The sequence below is a fragment of the Struthio camelus genome, chromosome 34 (assembly GCF_040807025.1).
Source record: "Struthio camelus isolate bStrCam1 chromosome 34, bStrCam1.hap1, whole genome shotgun sequence".
In the NCBI taxonomy this organism is placed as follows: domain Eukaryota; kingdom Metazoa; phylum Chordata; class Aves; order Struthioniformes; family Struthionidae; genus Struthio; species Struthio camelus.
Genome location: NC_090975.1, coordinates 754,692 through 781,789, shown reverse-complemented (window position 1 = coordinate 781,789; position 27,098 = coordinate 754,692). Strand labels below are relative to the sequence as shown.

The following is a 27,098-nucleotide window of genomic DNA, read 5'->3' as shown; positions in this document are numbered from 1 at the left end:
ACACCCGCTCGCCCCCTGCACAAGCACACTTACCAATCTGCCGCTCCCTGTGGGCTGAAAGACAAAGACATCCCGCATCAGCTCCACGCCTGCCCTTGGCAGCCCCCAACCAACCAAAAGCAAGAGGCCAAAGCCACCCCAGGCGTGGACAAGGCAGCAGAGCCCACGGCTACCCAAAGCCTGCTGCCGGATGCAACCCCACCGAGCCACGGGGCATTGCCCGGGGCTCTCGCACCAGCGGTGGCTGCAGGGGGGTTGGAGAGATGGTGCTTGCGCCGAGTCCCTGCTCACACTCGGCAAGGCCTCTGAGCCATGGCGGAAAGCGTCTGGGGAACGAGACGAGCTCACCTTGCTCTGCTCGAAGTTGTTCTGCCGAGGGACCGTGGAGAACAGCAGAAGACGACATCGAGTCAGGGCAGCCCAACAACTTCCGGACAAGTCCCGCCACCCTGCAGCTGCTCACCCCACCCGGGCACACCAAGAGCCTCTGGCGCAGCAGCTGGCTCACAGCCCTTGCAGCTGCTCCACCTAACGACCTTCTCACTGCACAAGGTGTCCATCCAGCCTCCCAACTGCCATCGCTCCCTTCCCCGCTGGGCCCCACTGCTCCTTTGTGCTCACGGCCCTCCGGACACATCAGCCGCAGCTCTCCCTTCCCGCAGCAGCCCCTTCCCTCACCCTCCTTGACGCAACACAGCCTCACCCACACCCAACACCGCCACACATACCCTCCCGACCTCCCACCCGCACCTCGGGCATGCCAGAGCTCCCCTGCTGCCAGGGCCATGGCTCCCGCCTCGGGCGGCTCCCTCCACGCACCCCGCGGGTGGAAGAAGCAGGAGGGAAAGGCTGCCTTGAACCCCACTCTCTCTCTGCATGCCTGACTCCCAAGCAAGCTCTCCTGCCTTTCTCGGGCTCTCGAGGGACACTTGTCCTCTGCTCTCCCACCAACATCCAGTCCCACCAACAGCTGCCAGACACATCCTCCGCACCACCAGCAAAACTCACCGTTCTCCTGCTGCAGTTTCTCTGTCAAAACACAGAGAGCAAGGCAGCACACCTTGGTTAACGTTATTTTTATCTTTTTTTTGCATGTGCCCACTCAGCCTAACCCCATCTCTCTCACTTTCATGCACCCATGCGGGAATTCAGAACAATAAAAGGAACTCCAAACTTTCTCTGTAGAAGTGACACACCTGCTGCCTTTTTGTTGTGCTCTTTGGCAGTAGTGGGCATAATACAGGTGTGAGAGATTTCTCCATGTTCCCTGTTTAATCGATGTGTCAGTGAAACAAAATCAGCTTATATTGCGTGATCTGTTATGGGTGGTCTCCCACCATCAAGCCCTAACCCACTCATAGTCTTCAGATATGGCTCCCAGGAGCTTAAGCACGCTTACCTATCTCCTCCTTCTGTTTTTATGCAAAAAAACAAGAAGAAAGAGGGCATATTGGTTATTATTACCAGTGCTGGTGGCTGTTACCCCTTCTTCCATCATCTTGCACTAATGAGAATACTTCTGTTTGTCTGATCTTTGTGCTTTCCCTTCAAGGAGTCAGAGGCTATTCCTCCAATGCCCCATACCCTCCTTACCAAACTAATGAAGCCCACTTCCCTCATCCTTTCCTCACAAATCACATGCTCTAGATCTCTATCCTCTGCACCCTCTCCAGTATTTCCATCTTTCTCTTCAACCAGGGACCCCACACTCCACTCACTAACAGCTAGTGTTGCATAAAGGGTAATAATAACTTCCTCCTCTTGGCTGGCCATGCATGGTTTGCCTTATCCATACTGAGGGCGCACCTTTGGATGAGCTCAACCCAGGTAATTTTCATCCAGGGCTGTTACTCAACTAGGTGTTTATTTTCATGCTTTCCACCTGTGGGAGAAGTTCCCTAGGGTCAGCCTAATCTGCAACCTTGTCTTTAAACAGAAACACAAGGGCAGCACAACTTACTGAACTCGAGGCCATTGATACCAAAGCAGACAAAGTAATCATCGTTTGCCTTTCCCTAGGAATGTGGCTGGGTTGCTTCTTTGAGGTACAACAATGGGGCAGAGGGTAGAAGGAGAGCTGACATGGCAACCTGAGAAAGCACATGGAGAAATGGGCTTGTCCCTCCTGGCATAGGGATGGGAGAGCAAAGATAACGTGATGCCACTGTGCAAATGTGTATAACAGCTTTCACAGAAAGAGGTTAGGCCTTTTCAGTCTGGAACAAACATGTTTTTATCATGGTTTGACATAGGTCTGAAAAATCACTAGTGGCTTGAAATAGGCTGATGGTAACTGTCTATCTAAAAGGCATCATCCAGGGAAAGGAGAAATTAAATGTCATTTGTGGGATACAGGTCTAAAATAAATGTCTGGAGGTGGTTTGTTACTCAGCAGGTAGTAAACCTGTCGTATTCTTTGATGTGTGTCCTGTATACAGGAAGGCATTAGTACTTGGAGGGGAGGCAGGTTAAGAATCTGGAGGAGAGAGCCTCTGACTGTTACTGCATAGAAAACTACAGTAGATTCAGGAAAACCTTTTAGCTGAAGATAGTCTGAGGGTGGGAAAATATTAAAGGCAAATTATCCTGTGTGAAAGGGGTAGGCCTTATCTTATTCTTCCCTGGTGGGCCTGCTTATGGCTGCTCTTGGAGACAGGATAGAGCTGGATATACCCATGAGTAGAATCAGTACAACCACTATTACATTCTCTTCTTATGCAAGGACATTTTCTATACATCCAAGACTATTGCAATATGTGTTTTTCCCATGGGTCTCAGTTGAATTCTTCTTGACTCACTGTACATGTGAAACTTGCCTAGTGAAAGCCTTGTTTGGTTTCAATGCTGCAGGGCAGGATATACAGTTGAAACTCTCCCTCAGGTTTTTTGACAAGTGTAAAGTCCCCAGTAGCCATAATTTGGTACAGGGGGGAGGAGACGGGAAGAGCGTAAGAATGCTGCGTTAATAATCCAAGCCCCCTTTCTTAGGAAAGAAATAAGGAGATCTAGGCATGAACCATACCTCCATAAAGTAGATGTCTGAAAATACATCCCTCCTACAGTTTGCTGATTTCCCCCCATTGACACAAGAGCAAGAGTGGAAAACTAGCTGAGATATCATTCCAAACCTTTACAGAATCACAGATGCATAACACTTACAATGTAAACTGCAGGTTTACAGTTAGAGGAAATAAACAAAAAAGCAAGCAAACTCACTTGTGCCAATGAAATGATGCCATAAGACATTTGTTAAAAACTCTGAGATAAATGTCAAAAACAGAACAACATTAGTGTCATCATAACTGAACTTGAAACATGAATCGTTAAATTAGGAATGTCATGATCTAAAAGGGGACAGATTTGCATTAATTCTCTCAGAATCTGAAGTCTTCATATTCTGACCAAAAACTGATCTTTTTTTCATACAGAAATGCCCCAGAGGCTTTCTTAGCATTCTCAGTCAGTCACAGGAAGCATCAATATCCGGAAACCATGTACTCACTTTTGTTTCTCAGAAAAGCCAGACTGTTTTTTTCCCTCAGCTAATAGTAGGTTTGCCAAAAGACATGATTTCAGTTGTCTCCAAATATTTGCAGATACTACCTGATTTGCTGGATTCCATCCAGTAGGAAAAAGAAATGATGTAGAAAGACACCAGACTCCTAATACCTTAACAGGTAGATGCCCAATTCATAATGAATGGCTTTTGTATTTCATGCACTACAGCACTAGGAATAAAATAAACAAATAATATGAACAAGAATGCTGAGAAAAGGAAAAAAGTGTTTGTAGTTGAAACAAAATGACTTCAGAAAGTTTGGATATTAGAGGCACAGAAAGTCTGGGAAGAGAGACAAAAGTATTTTTCTGAGATTAGGAGGAAATATGTTGATTTTTGGAGATGAAGGGTACTTTTGGAAGAGTGGAGTAGCCCTTGAGTAAGTTCAGTGAGTAAGGGAAACCTGAGAGTCATGTGAATGAATACAGAGTTGTGAGTTTCTTGGCAAGAATGAGCCGTCCCTGGCCTGGGATGCCTGTGCCGCTAGGGAAGACAGTAAAGAGCTAGACGCTCTGGCTACAGTGCGACTGGAATTTCAATGGCAAGAAGACCTGGGTAAGGGGGTCTCTGGCATAGAGGACAACAAACTTACCTATTAAGATAACTGGACAAAAGAGGCAAATAAACCAGAACCAGCCACTGTTTTCTGAAAATGGAGAAAAAACAAAACAAAAAAGACCAGTGACATCAATTTTCTTGCAGTATAACACGCACATACACAGAGTGACAGTAGGGTCACATAATCTGCACCATTTGGACATGGTTGGCAGAACAACAGTTTCAGTAAAAATCATTGATCTGGAAATGTGATCATGAAGACAAAAATCCTTAAAGAAAGCTAAAATAGGATACAGATATTTGCATTTTATATCTGTGTTTTGTGTCCAAGGATTTTGCACGTGCACGCACCCACGAAGCTGGATTTGAGATAAACAGGGAAGCATAATTTCCTCACTTGGGAAGATTCTTATTTTCTGTTTATTTTTGCACTTTGCCTTTATTCAAGAGCCTGACCCTTTCCTCAGCTATCTCTTAATGAAGTAATATTGCTGTAAGGGATACCACAAAAACACTTCAGTTAAACACTTTGGTTTAAGAGAAGTTGACCTTTGAAGTTTTCATTATGCAGAAATTACAAACAGGAATGCTCCGCCTTAGCCATGCTACTCCATACCATCTTTCATCCAAAGTAACCTTCTTGTAGCCTAATGCCAAAATATCTCCTTACTGGGGCAAATCTCAGCAGCTGATGGTGTAAAGATCTGCCAAAGAAACCTTTCTCCTAGCACTGAAAAATTGAGGTTCATGCTGGGAAACCGGGTCTCATGCACTTGTCTCAGGAGCCCACTGTCTGCCTGCCTTTTCATAGATCAGCGTACAGTCTTCCCCTGTCAGCCACAGTCTTGATACTGAGGTTGCATGACTGCAGAGCACTTCACTACCTTTCTCAGAATTTTGAGCTATAGAGTCCAGAAAGGAATCAGCTACTGAGTGTTGTGGGAAACAAGTGAAATAACTCACGGCTTGAGGCTCTTCCTTATCATTAGTGAGGGAAGATGTCTGAGTGAAAAGATGGCAATTTCTTTGGTTAAGATAACGCCAAAGCACATGAAATAGCTCTTAATTGCTACATACCTGACTTTTGAGCAAGAAGGTGTAGACCAAATTCCATATCAGTGGTCATGAAAGCAGCTGGGGGTTGTCCACAGGGTATTTCGATGGAGCTTTCTATTGCAAAAATATCATCTTTCTCCTGCAGAATGTGTGTCTGGGCCACGGAAGAGAGATCTTCTCCTTGGTAATTTACCCACATAATTTTGGGCTTAATATATGATCCTCTTATTCTGCTTGTGTATGTACAAGTGCTTGGCTTTTGCAAAATCACTTCATTCATGGCACCTGCAAAAGAGGTCACTTAACACAACCACCTCTGACACAACACAGAAATACTGAGTGTGCCATGAAGAAAGATCTTATAGAACACCTGCATTTTCTGTTGTTGCTTCCTCTCCAATCAAACCCCTCTCGATTTGAGCATTTAATTTCAAAAACTTCAAAAGCAGCAGGAAGACTTTTCACTTTTTCCACTTGCAGCTATGTAACTTTCTGTCTAGGCAACACGGATTTTCACAAGAAGCTCTCAGTAAGATCAGCGTGGGCTACACACATAGCAGCTAGACATAAAAAAATCAGCATTTATCATCTATAATTTTAGTGACTGGAAGGCCCATCACAAGACAGAAAGGCTGTGTTGGAATTAAGCCCCCTAGCCATTCCTCTTTTCCATGGTTTCCTGCATGCAGGATCCTTATATTGTGCATCATATGTTTAAAGGCAAGCAATGCTGCGGGAACTCCTGTCTTACAGCAAGAGCAACGAGAAGGCTGTCCTCAGCTCTTCCATGGCTCGTCATTTCATGGTGCCCCCTGAACATGTCACAAGGCCAGCCCAAACCTCCATAACCCCGCAGCAAAGATTTCTCCTAAGGAAACGATCCTGCAGGATCCCTGGGGCCTCAGGGAAGGTGCCGAGATCTGCCCAATTTCAGCTCTTTAAGCAGTAATGCAGGAGTCTAAGCCCCTCAACAACGCAGGTGCAAGTGTAAAAATGTGACCTACCAGTTCGACTTTTCTTTGCTTTGGGGAGTATGACAGCACATGTCACATCTACGTTATCGCAAGGCACAGTGATGTTGCTTTCTACTGTGAAAAGGTCTCTGTCATTCCAGGTTATATTGGTCTTAGCCTCCACATTTATTGTTTCTCCTCCGTAATTCCTCCAAAGGACTTCAGGCTTGGGGTACCATCCTTTTGATTTACATGTGTAGTAACACGTGCTCTCCTCTAGCTGATTCCTTTGAAAAGTTGGCTTATTCCCCATCTCTGTAAGAAAGTTAGAGTTATTGCAATAAGGTGCTCTCTGGAAGAGACTATTTCTGTGTTAGCATTTGGGACAGGTCTTTCCCACTGAGGAGGGAAAAGGGGCCTTTACCACATCCTTATGCTCACTGCACATTGGCAAGTACCCTACCCAATCTTTTTTAGTTGTACCAATCAAAACAGCTCTAACCAGAGGGGCTGAACATTCACAATCCCAGAATAGTAAATAACTACAGATCCTCAAATAGGGATATTCAGCATCTTAATTCAGTTCCCCATTGAGCTCTTTCCTCACATGACAAGCCACATGCCCTCTCCCACACAGCACCCAACTTCCAGCTGTTCAGAGCTGAAGCAAAACTTTCCAATTGTCTCCTTTGTTTATGGCCCCATGAGAAGGTGTCAATGTCTAGCAAGGAATGGGCTGACCCAGAGAGTCACGGCAGGAATTGAACTCAGCATTGTCATAGCGGATTACATTTCATTGTGAAAATCTCCCAGCTTACTTGTGACATCAAGATGAGTAATAGCCTCCTGTGAGACAACGTCGCTTCTCACAGCACAAACATATGCCCCCTCGTCTGCTACTTGCACTTGCCGGATAATCAAGAGAAGTGCTTTTCTCTCCCAGCGTCCCTCAGTCCTGCACCATTCTTCATCCTGGCACTGCTCCACCACTCCTCCCAGGTGGGAGGAAAAACACAGTGTAGTATTCTTCCCCTCTTCCTTTTTGTACCAAAGAACGCTCATGTTAGATGGGACACTATCTGCCAGCCAGCAGTGCAGAGTCACTTGCTCTCCAACAAGGACAACTAGGGGATCAGTGGTGATGGTGATGGGAATGTCACCTGAAAAGAAGAAGTAGGAGAAAAGGCATTGTTTTTCCATGCAAGTGTAACCTTTCCATAGAGGGAGCAAAATGGAAAAGCTATACGTGTTGAATTCGAGTCCAAAAGAAAAAGCTGAGCTCTAAGTTAGAGCCTCATAGTCCCTGCAATAATGTGGACAGAATCATAAGTCATTGCTACCAGCTCCTCCAGGCACACACATGCTTGGAGTTACCAGATTTCCAGACTTCATATACATTAGTTGTGTTACATATTCACATATCCATTCTTCAAGGCATTGCAGGGCATTATTAATAGGCAGCAGTATGTTCAGGAAGACAATGAGTACGCTGGTGAGCGGACTGCAAACCATAGCTCACTGAGCTCAAATCAGTTTACCACACAGGAGGTGCTCTGTGGCAACCACCTGTGCATAGGCCCTTGCTCTGCACAGGCCCTGGCTCTGACACCTATGCAGGGTTGACCATGCCTCTCTCATGTGTGCTGTGTAGTAAGATAATACTCCTGGGCTGTGTCCCTGAAATAGATGACACCCCAGAACAGCACGGAGTTGTGGGATCTCTCATCATTTAAGAGGACTGACGTTATCCCAGACTTGTGCTTGGAGCTGGCAGATGCAACACAGGATCTACAGTAGATGTGCTCCTCTCTGTGCTAGATCTGCTCCTTTCTGAAATAGGAACTGAAGTGCAGGCATGATATTTTAGAATAACTGACTGTGAATGTCTACATTTAGGCAATTGAACTGAATTTTACCGCTATTTTAGGAGACCAGCAGCGATCTGTTTTCCTGGGTTTGACACATGAGGTCATTCTTGGCCCTCTCATGGTGACTACAAGAGTAATCTGTATGGAAGTGTGCAAATCGAGGAGTTGGAATAGTAACCGCTGTTCTATGCTTTTCCACTTTCCCTTAGCAGAGAGGTCTGGAGACCCACCTCAGAAGCTGAGTCATGGGATGGTTTGAGGTGGCTGAAATTAGCAGTTTAAATCAGAGCTGACTCCTGACCATAAAGATGGGGACAGGATTAAAGCAAGTATCCTTAAGGTGACTGATGGAGCAATAGGCATCTCAGACCTAACCCAGTCTCCGTCTGGAGATGCGGTCTACATAGCCAAAGTTAGATTTCATTAATCCTCTCTCCCCTATGGTCTCTTCACTCTGGACAGTTCTCCTCTAGTGGTCAGCAACTAAGATGGGCAATAAAAGAGATATTTAGCCTGGTGGCACTCCCTTTCTTTTCCTATTGCGACAGTGTGGGAGGTTTTTGTTCATGCGGAAAGAAAAGCTTTTGGAAGAGAGAGAGGGGAACTAGAACGTGTTTCAAAAGCTAATCCCAGCTTCCTCTGTGGTTTATACTTTCTTCTTTTCATTGCATAACACTGATATTGCATAGGATTTTGGAAATCAGCATAAGGGTTCATCATACTTATTCCTGTTCTGTCGCTAAGGTGAACGGGTGGATATATTAGGGAGTGTCTTACCTGTAAACCACTTTGCAAATAAAAACCATACCGGAACAACAAAGAACAGTGCTAATTTAAGCTGGCTTTCTGAGCATAGGAGCTGTATGATGCGCACATTCCTTAAATCTTCCAAAATACTCATATTGGTCAAGTCAAGTTCTTCCTGGAAGCAGATGATATGCTGTGAGAATGAACGAATTCCTGAGAGGAATAAAACAGAAGTAAATGTAGCATTTTTTAAGAGAGAAAGAAAAAGGAAGCAGTCAAAGCAACATATATAGGATGGAAAAACCTTCCTCCCCTATTTAAGCCCTTCATGACAATATTTCTAACCAGGCTTCTTGTTACTATCTGACATGAGCTCAGCTCACACCGTGAGCCCTGCCAAGGATTTAAATGGTGGTTAAATCCTTCCTTTCACATCTCAGGATCTCAGCAGAGCTTAAATGCTTCATCGCTATCTGCTTCTGCATTTCAGGGAGTTATTCCATTGGTGGTGTGCTGAGGAAAAATTTTGCCTCATTTTCTCCTCCTTCCCTCCCCCAGTTATGTATGCTGCCAGACTCTGGGCAGCCAGCACTCTCTGTCAGCATTACTCTCTTAGGCTGGACAGGACCTTGAATTTAGATCACTAGAATAAACCTGTAAGTGATTTTTGCTTCCAAAGGATCTACTTCAAAAGCGCGGAGTTGCTTTACAGAATGCTTACATCGTCTAGGACCAAGGTTTTGGGATTTCTAGTAAGCCACACTGTTTTGATTCCACATGGTACAAACACAGTATGCAGCTCGTAAAACTTATACAGCTTTGCCCTCATTGTAATTGAGAATAATTCTGCTTTGGTGTAAACTCCAAAGTATTTCTTGTCTCTGCTAGGTAGATTCTTGCAGCTCTGTATTATGCTAAAACATACCTGAGCAACACAGGGAGCACAGACAGACCCTTGACTCCCTCCTTCCAGCTGTATTCTCTGATCTGGGAGTCCCTCTTCCCTGCTCTCTCAGCATTAAGAATTGTGCCAACTGCACAGCATACTCAATTTGGTCATTGTCAGGGCCCTAAGTCCACTAAAGGACCTTAATGGCCCTGATCACCCTCAACTGGAGTCTCCAGCCACACCCTGTGCCCATTGCTCTAGGAGCTCCATGTAAGCTCAGGCCCCTGAACTGAGTTTTCTCTCTGGCCCTGTCTCCTGGAGGGGCTGTGGATTTGTTTTGCAGGTAGTTTGTTTCCTGGGTGGAATTTGGATCAACACTATAACTTGTCTCTGTCCCTGTTTCCTTTTGCTTCTAATTAGACTCCCTAGATGGATCCTGGATCTGATTTATCACTTTGCCTTCTCTGGGGCTGTTTGAGGACCCTGTTGGCAGTACCTATCTCTGCCTGCCATACCCAGACCTTGTGGGAGTGTTCCCTGTTTGTGGGGTTACTCTTAGCTCCTGGCTTTCTCTGCAGGAACAGCTGGCTATCATAGTTCCCTGACTGTCCCTTTCCTGGGGTGTAGGAACATCTGACTTTCATCAAAAAAAGTTTGATGAAAGGCCAGGATTCTCACTGTCAGCCTTGTACTTATATTATTAGGCTCTTAAGCAATAAACAGGCTGTATCACCCACCATTGCTGGATCCTTCTAGGCACCTGAGCTGTGCTTCATGCTTCCCTACCTACCTTGGCACTGGTCATGATCCTGGGGCCAAGAAGGCTATTCTGGAAGCAGGTATGAGATAGGGTCATAGAAAGCCCTGCTTTTGTTGTTAAAGACTAGCAGGAAATGGCACCAGCCCTCTAGATCCCAGGAGACTATAAAGTCCTGGCCACTGTGCAGAAGAATGATCTACTATCTGTTTTCCTCACAGATAATTGGGGGGGGGGGGAGGGTTGACTCTTCTGGCTCGCCAGCAGTCTCTTTGGAAACTTTTGAGGGTCCTGTCTCAGGCGACTTCAGACAGCAATGCAGTCCCATTTAGTTGTGACTAACTACTACCAGATTGTCTTCCTTCTTTTACAGTACCTCTCATAGCTAAATCAATCAGTTTGTGACCCTTGGCATGCCTCACCCTACATCTCTATGGCTACGTTATCTTGCACCTGCATTCTACCTTAGCTTCAGCAAGCTTGTACTCTGTCTCAGCAGAAGACATCAATGAACTGCTATTGGGCAATAAAAGAGTTTTTATGTAGAGCAGTAAAACTGGAGTGACAGTACGGTAAGGAAGTACCTGTAGAGTACGCCATGACTTGCAAGGATCTGACATTTACTCTAGATGTACAGAGTATGAGAGGGAGGCAATGTAAGCACAGTACAGGGAAAATGTTGCATGTCATAGTGCTCGCCTGAAAGGCAGGTTAAGGGATAGCAATACATCCCCAAGTAAGTCTCTTCCTCCACTTTAGTGAACACCAAATTGCAGAGCTGCTCCTCAGAAAAGCACAGCTACTTATACAAATGCATAATTATCCATAAAAATGTACAATTATCAATAAGGTCTCATTATAAGATCTTTTCATAACAGCCTATCGGAAGGACAGAGTATTAACATGTTCATTTCAACCATTCAAGATTTCAAAAGAATAAAAACTCAGTAAAAAGCATATCTGGCTGTCGTTGTTGTGTATACCTTGCCCTCTTCTTCCACAACTCCTTATTCCTTGCTATGCTAAATATTTCTGCCTATATTTTATAGTTTTATAGATGGTTTACCATTTCAAAGCAGTGAATATTACTTTTTTTCAACAAAGTAGTAAGCCAATGAACTAAAACAGTTACATATGTAGTACAATCTCAAAACCCTACCTGATTAGCTGACATAAATAAACAGAGGATTAGTTATTAAAATACCTCTCCCTTAATAATTCTAAGATATCCTTTACCCTATTCCTTCTCATTACAGTAGTCTCAAGATATCTCGTTAGGAATTAAATACAATTTACCTGGCTGAAAAGACATTGTATGTATAGATATATTTTTCATATCTATTTCTATTTGTATTGTGCATCCTCTTCAGCATGAAAAAGCCTTGTACTCTTACCTGTCAGAAGAGCTCTCCTGGCTATGAGATTTTTAAAAAATGCGGGAAGAAGCAAACTGACCAAAGTCATTTACAGGCTGAAGTAGGAGGAGCAATTCTGCACTAATGGGAAAACAGTAAGAAGCACCTCTCACCTGTGACTGATGACTAAAATACAAAAGAAAGACTGATATAATAGGAAAGTTTAAGAAAATTCTTTTCAGGGGTAGAAAAAGTTAGGGGTGTGCTTTCATTATGCTAAGGCAAGGAAGAGGAGGAGCTGGAAATCTTAGCTTTTTCTCAAAATAAGAATTAACTAGGGGAATTAAAAGGGGAAGAAGAGATATACTCATGAACATTTCTGCATAATAGGTTTCAGCTTGTTCAGAAGACAAAAAGGGGTTGCTATGTATTTGGAAAGGATATTGTTTTAATGCCCTCTACAGAGGGACACTGAGTCACTTCAATTCAGGTATCTTCAATTTAAAGCTCTTCAGTTTAAGTTTCTGTACTGTTCATATCTCCAGCTCAGTTGATTTCCTTAGGTTCTCCTTATGGTCATTACCTTTGCCCACTGCATCCTTATTTGCCAGTGTGTGCATCCTCCGGTTTATGGCAGCAGGGAACCTGCCCAATGGGCTGCTGATGACCCATGGATGCGGTACCTTCCTGAATAGGGGGCATCAAGCAAAAGGCTAGTTCAAAACCAGAAGGGTGTTGAACACATTTAAATAGGTTTGACTCTAAGGAGCTTAGAGGCTACAGCATGGTTTTAATCTGCAATATACCATCTCATTACCAGTTTGACAGCAGGATATAGGCAAATTTTTGCATCATCAGGAATCTCAGAGAGCTGATTAGGAGAAAATGGCAGCCCATAGTGCATAGCAAAATGCTTACAGCCCACAGGCTCCTTGATCTGGGTAGGCAGCACCATGGCATGAAGCAGATTCACAGAAAACAATGACAGGATGCCCACAAAATTCTCAAAAGCCTAATCCCGTGGGGGCCTTTAAAGTGCAGGTTCTCTATCCACTTGCTACTCAGTGGAGTCTAGAAAAGTCTTTGAAAAACCTGCCTTCCTTCTCCTCTTTCTCCTCCCTCACAATGTCTTTCTCCAGATAATCAAGTCTTCCCTTGTGCTATTATCAGTTTTTTTTAGCTAGAGAAGGAGAAGTCATTGCCTTTGCAGCTGGCAGCACTGCAAATAAATTAACCATTTAGGTTGTATTAGCTTATGAGAAGATGTTCTGATTGCACTCAGTATTTTTAACTTAATTTTGGCACAAGCAGCTCCGAGTTTCTGTCACGGTGAATGGTTCAGAAACTGAAAGAAATTTTACTCTCCCCTCAAGCGGCCAAAGACAAACCAAGCCAGTCACACAAACACGTTATAAAATGAAAAGAAAGTGCAGACATTACAGAGCTCGGTTTACACACAATCTATTATAAAGAGTTGTGTAACATTTCCAGGTTCAGAAACTGAAAGAAATTTTACTCTCCTCTCAAGCGGCCAAAGACAAACCAAGCCAGTCACACAAACACGTTATAAAATGAAAAGAAAGTGCAGACATTACAGAGCTCGGTTTACACACAATCTATTATAAAGAGTTGTGTAACATTTCCAGGTTCAATGAGACCTTCAGGTATTTAGTCACATGTTTCTTCCTCTTTTCTCATGGTAGCTTTTTAATGCTTAGATTTAACTTAACTCCTTTTGATTCATCAGGTCTCTCAACCAGCTGGAATTAATATGGAAAAAGCAACATGTGGAACTCAAACTAAGGCAATGTAGGTTTCTTTTAAAACTAATGGATTTTGTGTGTTATTTCTGCTAGGACTGACTGGCAGTAATAAGGATCCAGTTCAAGTTTAAGGTGATGACAGTTCAAAAAGCCCCCTAGGTTGAACCTCCACCCAGGAATTTATATTACACTTTCAGGAGGTCAGAGAACATAATGCATTCTTGACAAACAGTATTTAAATGTAAAGAGTGATACAGGAATCTAGCAGCTTAGACAGGGGAAGTATAACTCCTCCTTTAACTACACCAGTAACAAGTGATAGTCTTTCCTTGGGAAGGCAGGTGCTGGGCCAAGGAGTTGCTATCTCCATCAAAGAATTGTCACAAATGTTCAAAAGTCCCTAGAGCATGAACAAGTTGAGTATGGACCACATCAAAGTAGCAATAAAAAAACAAAACATCCCCCCTCTCTGTCACCTAACCATGTTCCAGTTAGAGACAATAGAGAATATATCAAGGCTTCTATAAATGCAGGAGCTTAAATTCTCCTAGTAACTATAATGATCTGAACCGATAAAGTGAATAATCAAACTCTTCTAATTTTCCTTCTTTTTATTTCAAGCATCCATTTACTTCATATCCAATTTTGTTAGATCATTCAGAAAGAACAATGAAGGAAGTTTTCTATTTGTCCCAGAGTTATTTACCACAGTGCATTTCTTTGTAATGGTCAATACATTTCTTGGACAAATTAAGAATATCCTCTGCTCCAATATAGCCATTATAGACTTCTGGTCTCTTAGATGAGACCTAAAAAATTTAAAAAACTTTTTCTTTCAGGTTGCACTTTTTTTCTATTTTTGAGACACTGCAACTTTCTTTCATTGTTCCACATTATTCTAGATTTCCTGTTTTATCCTCTGATCCTACTCCCTTTATTTTACAGTTATTAATGTCCTAGATGTTTTATGGTCATACTCTTCCCCACTTCTGGACAGAGCTTTAATTCTACAATCCACGAGAGTCAACACTTCCTTTCACAGTTTCTCCAAAACAGCAGGTATTCTGACTGGGCGGATAGCAAAAGGTGTGAACGTCCCTTCCCTTCTGGGTACAAACGGGTGAAACATCTCTACAGGTTCCTTTGCAAGGCTTATAGGGATTGTCACTAGGAGAAGCATCTGCACTGCTTCGTAAAATTTGACTTGACTTTCCTCCAAGTCCAGAAGTACACCATGGGGTAGTGAAATGCTTCTCAGATGAAACTATTCCATCTACTCACGTACAGTTATTGCCATCCCTGTGATTTTGCATGAGTGTTGGCTTTGCTCTACTTAATGCACCGGTGCATCTAGCAAGAAAATAAATGTTTGAAACCACTTACCCAACTCAACCTGGTATCGAGCTGTAAGGGAAAGACGTGCCCATCATTAACACTATTTTTATCTCTCTTTCGTGTTCCCCTTTTTCAAAGTAGGAACGCTCCAAAGCAAAGAAGAATAGACAGCCCCAAAACTCAGCGTGGGGACTTTTTTTTCAAGCCATTTCAATTTTTGAGACTGCATTCCAAGGGGAAGGACACAAGGTGGGCCTTCAGACTTGGTCTGCCTTTGCTTGCATTTGGAAAGCCTTTCAGAGGACGTTAAGTCCATGGGCCGTGTGACCACGAGGAGATGACTTGCTTCTTGGTTGTCATCACAGTGGTTCCGGTAGACCTGATTTGTAACGTAACGACTCACGACACAATATAGGTGTCCGTAGCTTTGTTGTAGTGTTAGGCGTGGCAAACCTCTGACCGAGGAAGTTTTCATAATCCCGGGAGAGAGCTAAGTGCCATATTTCGTGAGGGAAGAAACAGAATCTCATTGTGACGAGATATTTGCACTGGGCTTCACCCTCAGGGAAGGCATAGACAGGCTCCATGCTCACTAGCTGTGCTGTTTCTAAGGTTCTTAAGAATGCAAGATTTATTTAAGACATATTTTCTTACCAAGACGTTTTCTGTTTTCAGCCTTTGCTGTAAAAGAATAGCTTAAATGAGTTAAATAAAGATAATCATTAATGATATATGATTTACTTCAGAAACTGGAAAAGGTAGAGGCCAGTAATCTCCAAATTGTATGCAGTATGCCATGGAGAAAATAGTAAAATGTTAAAATCAGGGACTGCAGAGTAACTTAGTAAGTTTGTTACTTATATCATTTTTCAGATGTTCATTTGTTTGTTCGATATATAACTTCAATCTGAATGCAACTATGAGAAAGATGATCAAAATTATTATGCATTTCAAGGTTCTGAAGAGAAGGGGGAAGGAAGGATAATAAGAAGAAAAAAGATTTCCAAATAGTTATCGATCCTTAAGTGATCACCATATGGAGAGAAGGAATAGGGATAAACTTTACTTTCCCCCGCCCCCTCCCCCAGTAGACAGCAGGAGATTTGTGAGGAATATGAAGCAAAGAGGCTGAAGTTGTTTACTACGGGCACAACTGCAGTAGTGAGCTTGATGGTTGAAAAAAACATGTAAAGAGAGCTGACTGGAGATGCCAAGCAGGAAATAAGGATCTCTAGCTCTTTGTGCCGGCAAGAAAATCCAGAAGCAAGAGGTAAAGAGAAAGCAGGAATGAGAAGAAAGGGAAAAAACTCTCATTTTCAGTTCATGGTTTCAGTCAATTTATGCCTGAGTTGGCATTGCAAGACCTCTAGGAAGCAGTGTCTGAAAAGCGGGGAAGGGAAGATTGAGAAAGATGAGCTATGAGTACTTGCAGTTGTGTCCAGGGAGAGACACAAGGGAGAGAGAAGACCTAATCCACCTCTTCGAGTGAGATTGGTGGTCCGCGATCCAGGCGATAACACATGCACAACATACCAGGGAGAGAAGTAAGTATCATTGGCCTCTTTGTGTTGTAGTCACCTCTAATAACATTTTTGAGAAGTGATTTAAAATAAAAAAAAAACAAGGTAGTTGAACAGGCTACCTTATTTACACTGTGGAAGGACTGCCTCCATCCTCAAAGAATTTTTTTATTAAAAGGAGATTTACCTGTTTTATTTTTGTCTTTCTCTTTCTCTAAAATGTTCAGCACATAGAAAAGAAGAAAAGAAATAAGGTTAATGGCATTGTTATTGGGTATAAAATGGAAATTTAAAGTTACAAACTGGGCTTTTATGTGGTAGTCTCTAAAGCTTCAGTGTTAAGCCTGCGTCACTTCTGTGAAAAATGCATCATTCCAACATGCTTTCTCTTTGATTGTTTTCCAGCTAAGCACACAAAAAATCTCTACAACACTTAAGGCCCTTTTTTGAAAAGAGAAAAGTAAACATCTCGGATATCTCAAGTATTTCACATGAGACTTCTATTGATTTGGTTTATTATTGCTTTTAATTGTAAGTACTTAAACACATTGAAGAGTGCCAACAAATCCAGTAACTAGACAAAAACATTTGAGCATATCAGTAGCAAAGACAACAAAATACAATGAGCAGCTTAAATATCTTACCTAACATTGACTTCAATTTTTCTTTTTCTAGAAAAGATATTACATAGATATCAGTGTCAGGTCTGTGACAGACTGGCTTCAACAGGGTAAATATACAAATTACATGACCATATACCACATATATCTGTGGAGTATAGCTATTTTCATTGTCTTGTTAACTCCTTTGAGTTTAGTAAGTGCAAATCCAGAGGAATTTCAATAGAGTAATTCATGAATGCATCACAGTATTTTAACTTTATTATAGTTAGATAGCTCCTGCAGGTTAAGCAGGATGAGAACAAGACTTATTTATATTGCTAGTTGAGGACTTCCCTCATGTTTAAGTTATACATCATTTGACCACATTGGAGAGAGGAATTCTGTAGCCCATACACAGGTATCTAGTGCATTTGAGATGCCTTGGCATGTAGGTGCCTTTCCAGTAGGGCTCTGGTTTCCTGTTGATGCTCTGTTAGTTCTGGTAGCCCTGCCCTGGTGTTTCAAATAACTGAGGGTGTCTCAAATGGCACTGAAAAGCAACTGAATCCATTCTTAGGTGTATCTGAGTGTATCATGCAGTTGCTCACTGGCTGTCAGGGGAGCCTAGACACTAAAGGCATGACTCATTTCCTTGCATGCAGATATCTGTCATGCTGTAGGGTGTCTCACAGCTCTGTGCAGGCTGTCAGATACCATACAAAATCTATGAGGTATCTGCTTTCTTCCCAGGTGGCAGCTGGGATTTAAGTGGGATACCCAAGAGCATCACAAATAATACAGGACACCTGTATGCAAGCAAGTGGATTGAGCTGTAGGCATCCATACTCCCATTATGGTCAGTAGAGATCCATGAATAAAGTGTATGGGGTGCAGAGGGCCACTCAGCTGACTTAAGGGTAGGTCTGAATAGGCTTGAAGAAGGCAGACGAGTGGTCACCAGGAAGAGATGGAATGCTAGAAGCTTAATAAGAAGGTTCCATTGAACATCAGGGATCTGGGCTGCGTTATCAAAGAGGTCACTGCTGGCCCAAGTTCTTTCATAGGCATCTACAGCCTTCACTGTACTATGTGTGCCTGTCACTTTTTCCTTAACCTTGAAAAGGGCTGCTATTTGAATATTGCTTCCCTGAATTTGCATCTTAGATATCTCGGAACATCTTAGCATCATTTCAAATGCAAAGGACTTTTACCTTCTTCCATTGCCATCTTCACTTTTACTGAAAAATGAAGAAAATCAGATCATAATGTTGTTTATTCTTTTAAAATTCCCTTGTTCTTCAACAGTGAAGATTATGCATGAACTGAAATAAGTGGGGTTAGGACTTTAATCTACTTTAACCTAATAAACTTTCTGTGGCTTCTTGTTAGACCAGAGTTCACTTTTTTAAACTAAGACATCTCTCATTGCTAAAAGAGATGCCCTCCCCCCCCCCAAAAAAAAAAAAAAGAAGAAGACATGAAATACCTTGAGAGATTCAGCTTTTCCTGGATGATTCTTGTTCTAACTGTAGCCTCAGGTTCAGAAATTACAAATCAATACCTTTTGGCCCCATGGATATATGTATCCTTAACTTCCAAACAGTTCCAGGGAGCAAGGCCAGATATGTGTCAGGAAACAACTATTCATTTATTTACATTCATTTATTAGAATAGCCCTTGCCACGGTTATGACATGAACCAATTAGTACCCTTCCAAACAACAGGCAGGTATTGCCTTGAGCGACAACATGAGGTACCGTCCATTGCCAGCAGATGGTTTGAATATGGATGCTCTATCCTGATGAGCAGGAGAGTTAAACACAGTGGATGTGAGTCATCCTATGCCAGCAGGTATCAGGACCAGCGAGAAGTGCCAACTGGCCCATTTTATTTTCAAGTATAAATATTGCTGGTGAGTCTCAAAAAGATGCATTCAAACAGTAAAAGCCTCCTGCTTTTAGAGTCTTATGGCAGACCTTAAATTGGATACTTGAATTCTTTTTGATTGTTGAATTAATTCATTTTTTTTCCTTTTCTAAAGAACCAAAGTATCACTTTTAGCCCATTAATTAACTCTGGAACAATTACAAAGGACACCTGAACGTGAATGACATGGTACAGTATGTCAATCAGCATATGGTAATGACTAGACCTTAATGAGAAAAGGAAACAGACTCTATTCTTAAGGCACAGCTGAAAACACTCATACTGGATCTCATCACTTTGTGCAGTGCAAAAATAAAATGAAAAACCATGGAACCCAATGTACCAGTACAGGCTGGGGACTGACCATCTGGAGAGCAGCTTTGTGGAGAAGGACCTGGGTGTCCAGGTGGAGAACATGTTGAAGAGGGGTCAGCAAAGTGCCCTCATCACAAAGGTGGCCAATGGTATCTTGGGCTGCATTAAGAAGAATATTGCCAGGAAGTCACAGGAGGTGATCTTTTCCCTCTATTCAATACCGATGAGGTCACATCTGGGGTACCATGTCCAGTTTTGGGCTCCCCAGTACAAGAGAGACATGGATTTACTGAAGTAAGTCCAGCAAAAGACCACAAAGATGATTAAGGAACTAGAGCATCTCTCATATGAGGAGAGACTGAAAGAGCTGGGACTGTTCAGTATGGAGAAGAGATGGCTGAGGGGGGATCTAATCAATGTGTATGAGTATCTGAAGAGAAGGTGTAAAGGCGATGGGGCTAGACTCTTCTCAGTGGTGCCCAGTGACAGGACAAGAGATAATGAGTACAAACTGAAACACAGGAAGTTCCACCTGAATCTAAGGAAAAGTTTTTTTGCTGTGAGGGTGACTGAGCACTAGAACAGGCTGCCCAGAGAGGTTGTGGAGTCTCCATCCTTGGAGATATTCAAAACCCGACTTGACATTTTCCTGGGCTAGCTGACCTTGCTTGAGTGGTTGAGTTGGATCAGATGATCCCCAGAGGTCCCTTCCAACTTCAGCTCTTCTGTGATTCTGTGAAACTTCTAGATACAGCTAGGACTGCTAATTAGTTCTGTAATTTAGTATAAATAAACTGTACCCCCAACATATTTTCATAATATTTATATTCCTCTTCCTCATTACTTACCTAATTTTACTGTTTTCTTGTGGTGGCCTGGTAAAAAAAAAAAAAAAGGCGAGAAAAAAACTTTTGTACATGTTATTCTGCAGTAATGCAGACAGAAATCAGTTCTCTGATTTGTCATATAGACACCACTGTCACTGATCACCCTCTAGAGTTACCTTTATCTCTCTCATTTTTATAGAAATGAGCCTACACAAATAGTTTATTTCACAAAGCTACTCTTGTCAGACTTAAAGCCATCTGAGATAAGGATTGCATTCTAAGGTAAGGATGCATGCTCTCTTGCTCAGCCCATGTGCTTTCCAACCCCTTTTGTGTTCCATTTTCTGAATTTGGTTGTTAAGGAGTCAGAGATGATTTTGCTTGTGAGTTTTTGTTACAATCATAGGTTTCAAGATTAACTGCAGTATTTCTATATGTTGGCTAAAATAACATAGGAAGAAATACTTACTTCTCAGCTTACAGAATGTAGTGGAAATAAGGACCATGCTAAGACATAAAATTACCAGGAAGACAACTAGCCATTTTGAAATGGATGGAAAGAAAACATCTGTAAAGATAACCAAAGGAAGTTATATTCTGTTAATGCCTTAAGAGATAAAGAAAATTATAACTCAAGATGCAGACAATACATCTGCTCAACTGTCACTGAGGAAATATGCCATTTTTGTATGTATATAGAGTCATATTTTTAATCTATTTTAATTCAGCACCAGCAAGTTGGCTGTACTGAATTTGGAACAAAGACACGAAACGTTGATAATATCTGATGCCTCTTTAGATGGGAAACTGATTTACTGAGCTCTGTTGAAGGCTCTGCAGTAAACTGGAGAAAAAGGTAGAAGACGACTGCAGTTCTCATGAACTTTTCTCCAACACTACACACTGATTTTGCAAATGCATCTTCAGGACATCTCATGACATAAAAGTGGAACCTTTTCATTTAGCAGACAGTCTATCTGAAGCTCACCTACCTGAAATCAGGACTCGGGACTCGCTCATTGTGTTTAGCAGATTGTTGACTACTCTGCAAGACACTTCCATGTCAGATCCTGGTTCCAGGTTCATGGAAGCTACGACACTGTATAGACCAGCAGGCATCATCGTTATCTTTGTGGCTGATAGTTCCTTCCGGGTCTGTCCTTGACCATCCAGCCAAATCACCTGGGGTTCAGGAAACCACCCTTCTGTGTGGCAAGTGAGGCTGATACCCTGCTTCACATGACTCTTCAGGAAAATGGAAGGCACATCACCTCTAGCTAAGAAAAAAATATGCATGTTCTCCATTTTAAGCAATATTTAGAGTGGAAAATTGTCCAATTTTTAAAGGAATTGCTGGAATTTAACTTTTTTTTTTTTTTAATTTGCATGAAATTACATAGAAAGACTTTTCTGAATTTAAACTATGACAGAGTCTTAGGCCCTGGAGCTGCTTTCTTCATAGTCAGCAGTTCTTCATGGGCAGAGTCTATCAAATTGAGAGTAAGGAAAGACTTAATGGAGAGTACAAAAGATAATGGCAACTGGGGACTGCAGTTCTGGAGGGGGGTTGCCAGTGGAATTCCCAGAATTTTGTTAAGAAAAAAAATCCATAAAATTATGAGTATTAGTGGATTACATGAAGCCTAGGAACAAGTAATAGTCCATGAAAACAGAAAAGATTATTGTCAGGCTAGTTATTTCAGGTACAACTACTACTGGCATGGTACAGATGAGGTCTACTGTGAAAAAAATGTCTCACAGCTCATTTTCTTGATATTGAAAGTTGTTCTCTAATGCTCAGAGAAGAGAGATTTTGAAAAGCCTTCCATTCAGAGTGAGAGATGTAACTTCTCTGGATGGAAGATGGCTTGTCTTCCTTTTTATTCACTGAAATCTTATGTCATGATCATGTAGAAAACCAGGGGAATGGACTCTGGGGGGATGAGAAGGCCTTGTCTAATCCTACTGTCTAAAAGGGCTGAAAACCATGCTCACCACACTTACCCAGTAGAAATTTACCCTTCTGTAGCAAGAAAAGCAAGAAGAAATATTTGTTCCCTTCCAAACCAACTACACTAACTTAAGCTACCAGGTGTGTATCTATTAATGCACTGAAGTGGAAATTGGAGCAGTGAAGGCCTAGGTACTGCCTTGTTTTCCTGCCATGGACATGCAGCATTATAAGCAGGTATGGGACCAATTAGACTCAATGGGTGTGCGTACCATTGACTATGCTGACCATATGGAAAGCCTACACAATCAGTTTAGTCATGGGTGATTACACAGAAGAAGCCTAAATTTAACTTTGCATTCATCAGCTGAATAGCTGTAAACTTCCCTCAATTTGCTAGCTAGGTTTCCATTGAGTATAAAGGGAAATTAAATTCTCAGCTCCCATGCCGATGCTTGTACTTAATTCATGTACTTAAATTCAGATATCTCAGACTGGAGCTAGATCTTACCTTAAGTATGTGATATAGTCATTAATCCGGAGAAAGCTATATTGAATCAAACATATCCCTCATGTTCTTTCCATAAAGACAGATTATCAATCAAATTATATTAAAATTAAATTATATGGTGATTCCCTCAGTCAATGATCGATATCCATGTTTCTGTTCAGCTCTATCTTTGCATACATTAAGAGAGAGAATAGCCACTGACCTGCTACTTCCAGTTCAATCAGCACATCGTGGTACTGGTTGTCAAAAGAGACCACACAAGTATACGATCCTTTGTCAGAGTTCTTGACATTCTTCAAGTGCAGAGACATGTTTCCAGCTCTAAATTCTCTGTGGAAGAATTCTGTTCTGCCTTGGTATCTCTCATCTTGTATCTCCTTTTTGTTTTTTCCGTCATATCTGCTCACAGTTCTTTTTTTAGATTGTTCATTAAATATCCACTGAACAGAAAATATCTCGGGAATGTGCTCTGCTCCCACATGGCAGGGCAGAATGACTCCTTCTCCAATGACTCCAGTGACTGAGGTATAAGGAAGAGAGCTTACAGACTGACCTGTGTGGACATAAAATTGCAAATCCTACCTATTGCAGTTGTTTATGTTTATGCATTTCACATTTTATGTGGCCCTAATTCAGGAAACTAATAGAACAAATACCAATATCAACAGGAGAGGAACCCAAAAGAAAAGTGAAAAATAACATGGCAGAATACATAAGCAGCTGAGTAATGTTCAGATAACATGAGGCTCATGAAATTTATCCTTCAGTACTTTGAACACTTACTGAAGCAAGTTCATGGGCATTAGTGACTGCTAGTGCAAAAACATGGAAAAATGGGTGAACTTCGAGAAGTCTGTAAAAGGTCAAGCACAGGATGCAGGATTTATCAAATAAAAATGGCTAGGTGGGATTCAGTTGTCCAAACACTGACACCAACTGTCATTTGAAATGTCCTAGGCTATGCAAGACATCCGTATGGTGCTGGCAGACAGGCAACCGCAGAGATCCAATAATTACAGCCTTTGTAAAAGGACCAGTGTTGCTCTGGTCCAGTTCTTTTCTTTGAAAGGAGAAGCCTAGGGTGACTACCTTGAAGCTGGATGTCCAAATTTCATACTTCTAAAGCTCTACGAGATGAATCCCACCCACAATATGTATGTTTGAAAGGGAGAAAAAGGGAAAACCAGCTCATTTTATAGCAGTCACTCCCATTTTAATGCCAAGGAAGATACTAGAATGGAAGAAAGGCACCTTGAAAATGACAAAATAATTTATAGCAGTCACTCCCATTTTAATGCCAAGGAAGATACTAGAATGGAAGAAAGGCACCTTGAAAATGACAAAATAATATATAACATCCAACATGGACTTTCAAAGAAGTCATATCACAGCAACTTGACTTTATTCTATGGCATGTTAACAATCTACCATGCAACATCCAGGAAATAATTCAGATATCTTATCATAAGAATATTATGTCACTTCCTATGCTATATGGTATTGCATCTTACCAAGCCTGAAGGACACAATCCACATCAATGTGTAATTATATCTGCCAGCTCCATTTGGCAAGAAATATCAGATACTCTAAAGCATTTACAATGGCACTAGATGTCTGTGGTTGGGTACCTGAATAATTTACAGACAGTGGAAATTCAGGGCCAGAATAGGGCACCTGTATACAAATATCCCTAAGGAGGTGTTTACATTTCAGCTGACTAAATTCCTATATAGCCAATGGAGACAGAGTCTGTTCATCCTATAGTAGAAACCTATCTTCATTCATTGAAAATCTCTCTGTTCACGGGATACAGTTGCTTGAACATATGATCTTGTGCCATCTTTGATGCCTCAAGGTACACTAAACACAGGAGCAGCAGATGTGGAACAGGGTATACAGTAAGTCTGTTCTGTTTTAAAGCAGCTAGAGGCAAAGGAGAAAATCCTATCATATCTAAAATACCAGTAGATACTTATGCATGGGCAACTGAATCTTACCCTATATGCTGAGTTCACATGCAGATATCTGCTTGTGGAGAGCTAGAAATGGGCAGCTAAATCTGTGAGCTGAATCCAACACCTCGGACACAACTCATCTGGCTACATCAAGGTGTCTGGTGCTATCTGACTTACCTTGGAGTATCCCACTTATCCTCCATTCACCAGAGGGTCATACGTTTCCTGCAAGCCCTATCATATCTTCCAGCTTATGCTGATGTTTCAGGTACCTTTGCACATCTCAGACTGCACCACAGGCTTTTATTTGATAAGTGTTTTTAGGCCTCATACATCATCCAAGTTAAAAAACAAAACAAAACAAAAACACAACAAATGATGCGTACTCATTATTTTTTACTTTTCTACTTCCATGAACCTTGGCAGAAACAAGATGTTTTATTAATATATATTCAAAGTGGAACTCTCTTTACCTGCAATCAGATGTGGTATGTGCTGAAAAATGAATATGTGAATAGCTGTCAACCACTGGAATTGGGAACCCATCAATATCCAGGCTTCGTAATCAACAGGACCAAAAGCAAAACTTCCAGATGAAATTCTTATAGGACTCCTTTGATCTCTTCACATGTTCAACGCAAAATAACAAGGGTAAATGCAGAGAGAACTCACTACAATACGGAAAATATGAATAAACTTATGGTTTGATACTGTCAAGGGCAGAGAGGATTGCAAACATCTTTTCTTTCTATATCTTCCTACCAAATTTTTCTACATGCAGTAAATGGTGCAGAAGAAATGTAATTTGCCTGCTCTGTTCATGTGTCCATACTTACCTCTGTCTTCCATGAAATCTCTATTACCTTCACTGGCAGTTTCTCCTTTCAGTGTTAAAGAGTTAAAAGTATCTCATCTTCTCTGTCAGTGTTTCCAGATTGCTATTTCTTTTTTCCTTTCTTAATGAAAAAAAAATACCCTCATGGATAAATTCCTAGGAACAAAAAATGTTACTGTACTGCTCTCTCTGTTGGCTTACATCAGTGATTTAAAGAGAAACTTGTAGTTTAACAAATGTGAAGTTGTCAAACTTCCACCCAAGGTCACTGTTGAGCTACTCCTAGAGCATACTCATAGTAAAGGTTTGTAACTTGAACTGACCAGTGGGCTGAAATGGCGTAGCACAACTAAATTAAGGATTGCACTTTCAAAATTATTATTATCAGGGCTTTCTTTCTGTAAAATGCCTTGCTGGTTTTGTTTTTCCCATGGTAATACTTACCAGTGACCCTGTAAAAATGAAACAGTATGAAATGTAAGCAGTTTTTCCCCGTCTTCTAATGAACAATCTTGTTTCAGTTAAAAATCTATGCTGATACAATGTTTAAACACAGATTCCTCTATCCCAGGACATGCATTTTATGGAGTCTGGCAGTTATAGAATAGTAGAATTTTGGCTGCTAGGGATTTTAACTAAAATTTTCCTGAAAATTTTTAATAGATTCTTAAAAGCCTCTCCTAATAGAGTGTCTATAGGCATCCATGTATTCCAGGATTTAAGTGTCATTATGTGGAGAAAATTCTCCCATGCCCATGACTCCTTACATTCACTTAAATGCAGAGAACAGCATATTCACTTTTGTTTCTGAAGATAACTTTTCAGTACTTAGTATTTTTATCAAAAATATTCCTCAGTCCTTTCTAACAAAAAAACCAAAAAACTCATGATTTCCTCAGCCTTTCTTTGCAGCTTTTTTTCTTTTTCTTCCCCCCCACCCGCACCCCCCCAACATGAATTACTGGATAAATTCAAGTGCTCTCAGAGAAAGGTGCTCCCATCTGAAAACAGCAACAATGTAACTCCAGCAGGCAGGTTCATTTTTGTCATCGCAACCCATTAAATCCATACCAATTAATTCAAATATCATTGTAAATGGAGTGTTTTTTATTTACAGATTTAACAAAAGTATGTTTTCTTACCTGAATAGTAAGAACCTTAAGACTTCTGTATGGAATATGGTTGTGGTCAACCTTTGTCCCCATATCTTTATTGCCATTGAAGTTTGTGACTGTATTTTCAGCATCCAATGGGGCTAGAGACTCTTGAACAATCTGATTAGGGGAAAAAGTACATGTCCAGATCTATGCTGAAGGCCAAAATAACTTCTTGTTTCCCACTTTATCTCTCCCTATATTCCTAGGTAGAACAACATAGGGATATTCCTCCTCACCCTCCCGCGCAAAGCAGTTCTCTGTTCAACCAGCATTCAGCCAGCAAATATGACAATAAGATTTAAAAGCATGTAATGAACTACTTTGATAAGATATTTTTTTGTCTACCACATGCATGAGTGTTCCCCTCTATTTGCAAACATAACCAGATATTGATAATTTTTAAAAATATTCTTCTTTTTATATTCTTTTGAAGATCAGCAACAAATTTCAGTCAAATTTTCCTCTAAGTTTTATACTTCAGTTTGTCTGACTCCTGGCTGTCCTGTCAGCAAGCATTTAGTGCGCTCAGGAGACTGCTGCATCTCTTTCCACATCCTGGTCTTACAGAAGTTTCTTGAAAAAGGGATGTCCCAGACCCTCTTTGTTTGACTTTATAATAGAATGCTTTGTGTCTTTTGTTCTTTTGTCCAGTTTCCCT

General features: G+C 41.5%; 2 protein-coding genes across 3 annotated transcripts; both read right to left on the bottom strand.

Moving 5' to 3' along the window:
* Positions 1-1,103: 1,103 nt before the first annotated feature.
* Positions 1,104-12,432, bottom strand: LOC138063683 (CD276 antigen homolog). Of its 2 annotated transcripts, XM_068923539.1 has the most exons (7): positions 12,326-12,432; positions 8,772-8,916; positions 6,945-7,286; positions 6,178-6,441; positions 5,195-5,458; positions 4,152-4,205; positions 1,104-3,258 (listed from the first exon to the last, which is right to left on the bottom strand). In XM_068923539.1, the coding sequence occupies exons 1-7, from the start codon at positions 12,338-12,340 to the stop codon at positions 3,182-3,184; spliced, it is 1,161 nt and encodes a 386-aa protein (XP_068779640.1). In that variant the 5' UTR covers positions 12,341-12,432; the 3' UTR covers positions 1,104-3,181. The 2 variants fall into 2 exon arrangements, with proteins under 2 accessions (XP_068779640.1, XP_068779639.1); XM_068923538.1 differs by having other exon boundaries at positions 3,162-4,205.
* A 1,062-nt stretch (positions 12,433-13,494) lies between these two features.
* LOC138063668 (butyrophilin subfamily 3 member A2-like) lies at positions 13,495-26,470 on the bottom strand. The gene is made up of 12 exons (XM_068923417.1): positions 26,426-26,470; positions 24,922-25,119; positions 22,695-23,045; positions 21,023-21,307; positions 20,500-20,598; positions 20,052-20,078; positions 18,174-18,200; positions 17,005-17,031; positions 16,548-16,574; positions 15,495-15,521; positions 14,889-14,909; positions 13,495-13,502 (listed from the first exon to the last, which is right to left on the bottom strand). The coding sequence occupies exons 2-12, from the start codon at positions 24,992-24,994 to the stop codon at positions 13,495-13,497; spliced, it is 972 nt and encodes a 323-aa protein (XP_068779518.1). The 5' UTR covers positions 24,995-25,119; positions 26,426-26,470.
* Positions 26,471-27,098: the final 628 nt, after the last annotated feature.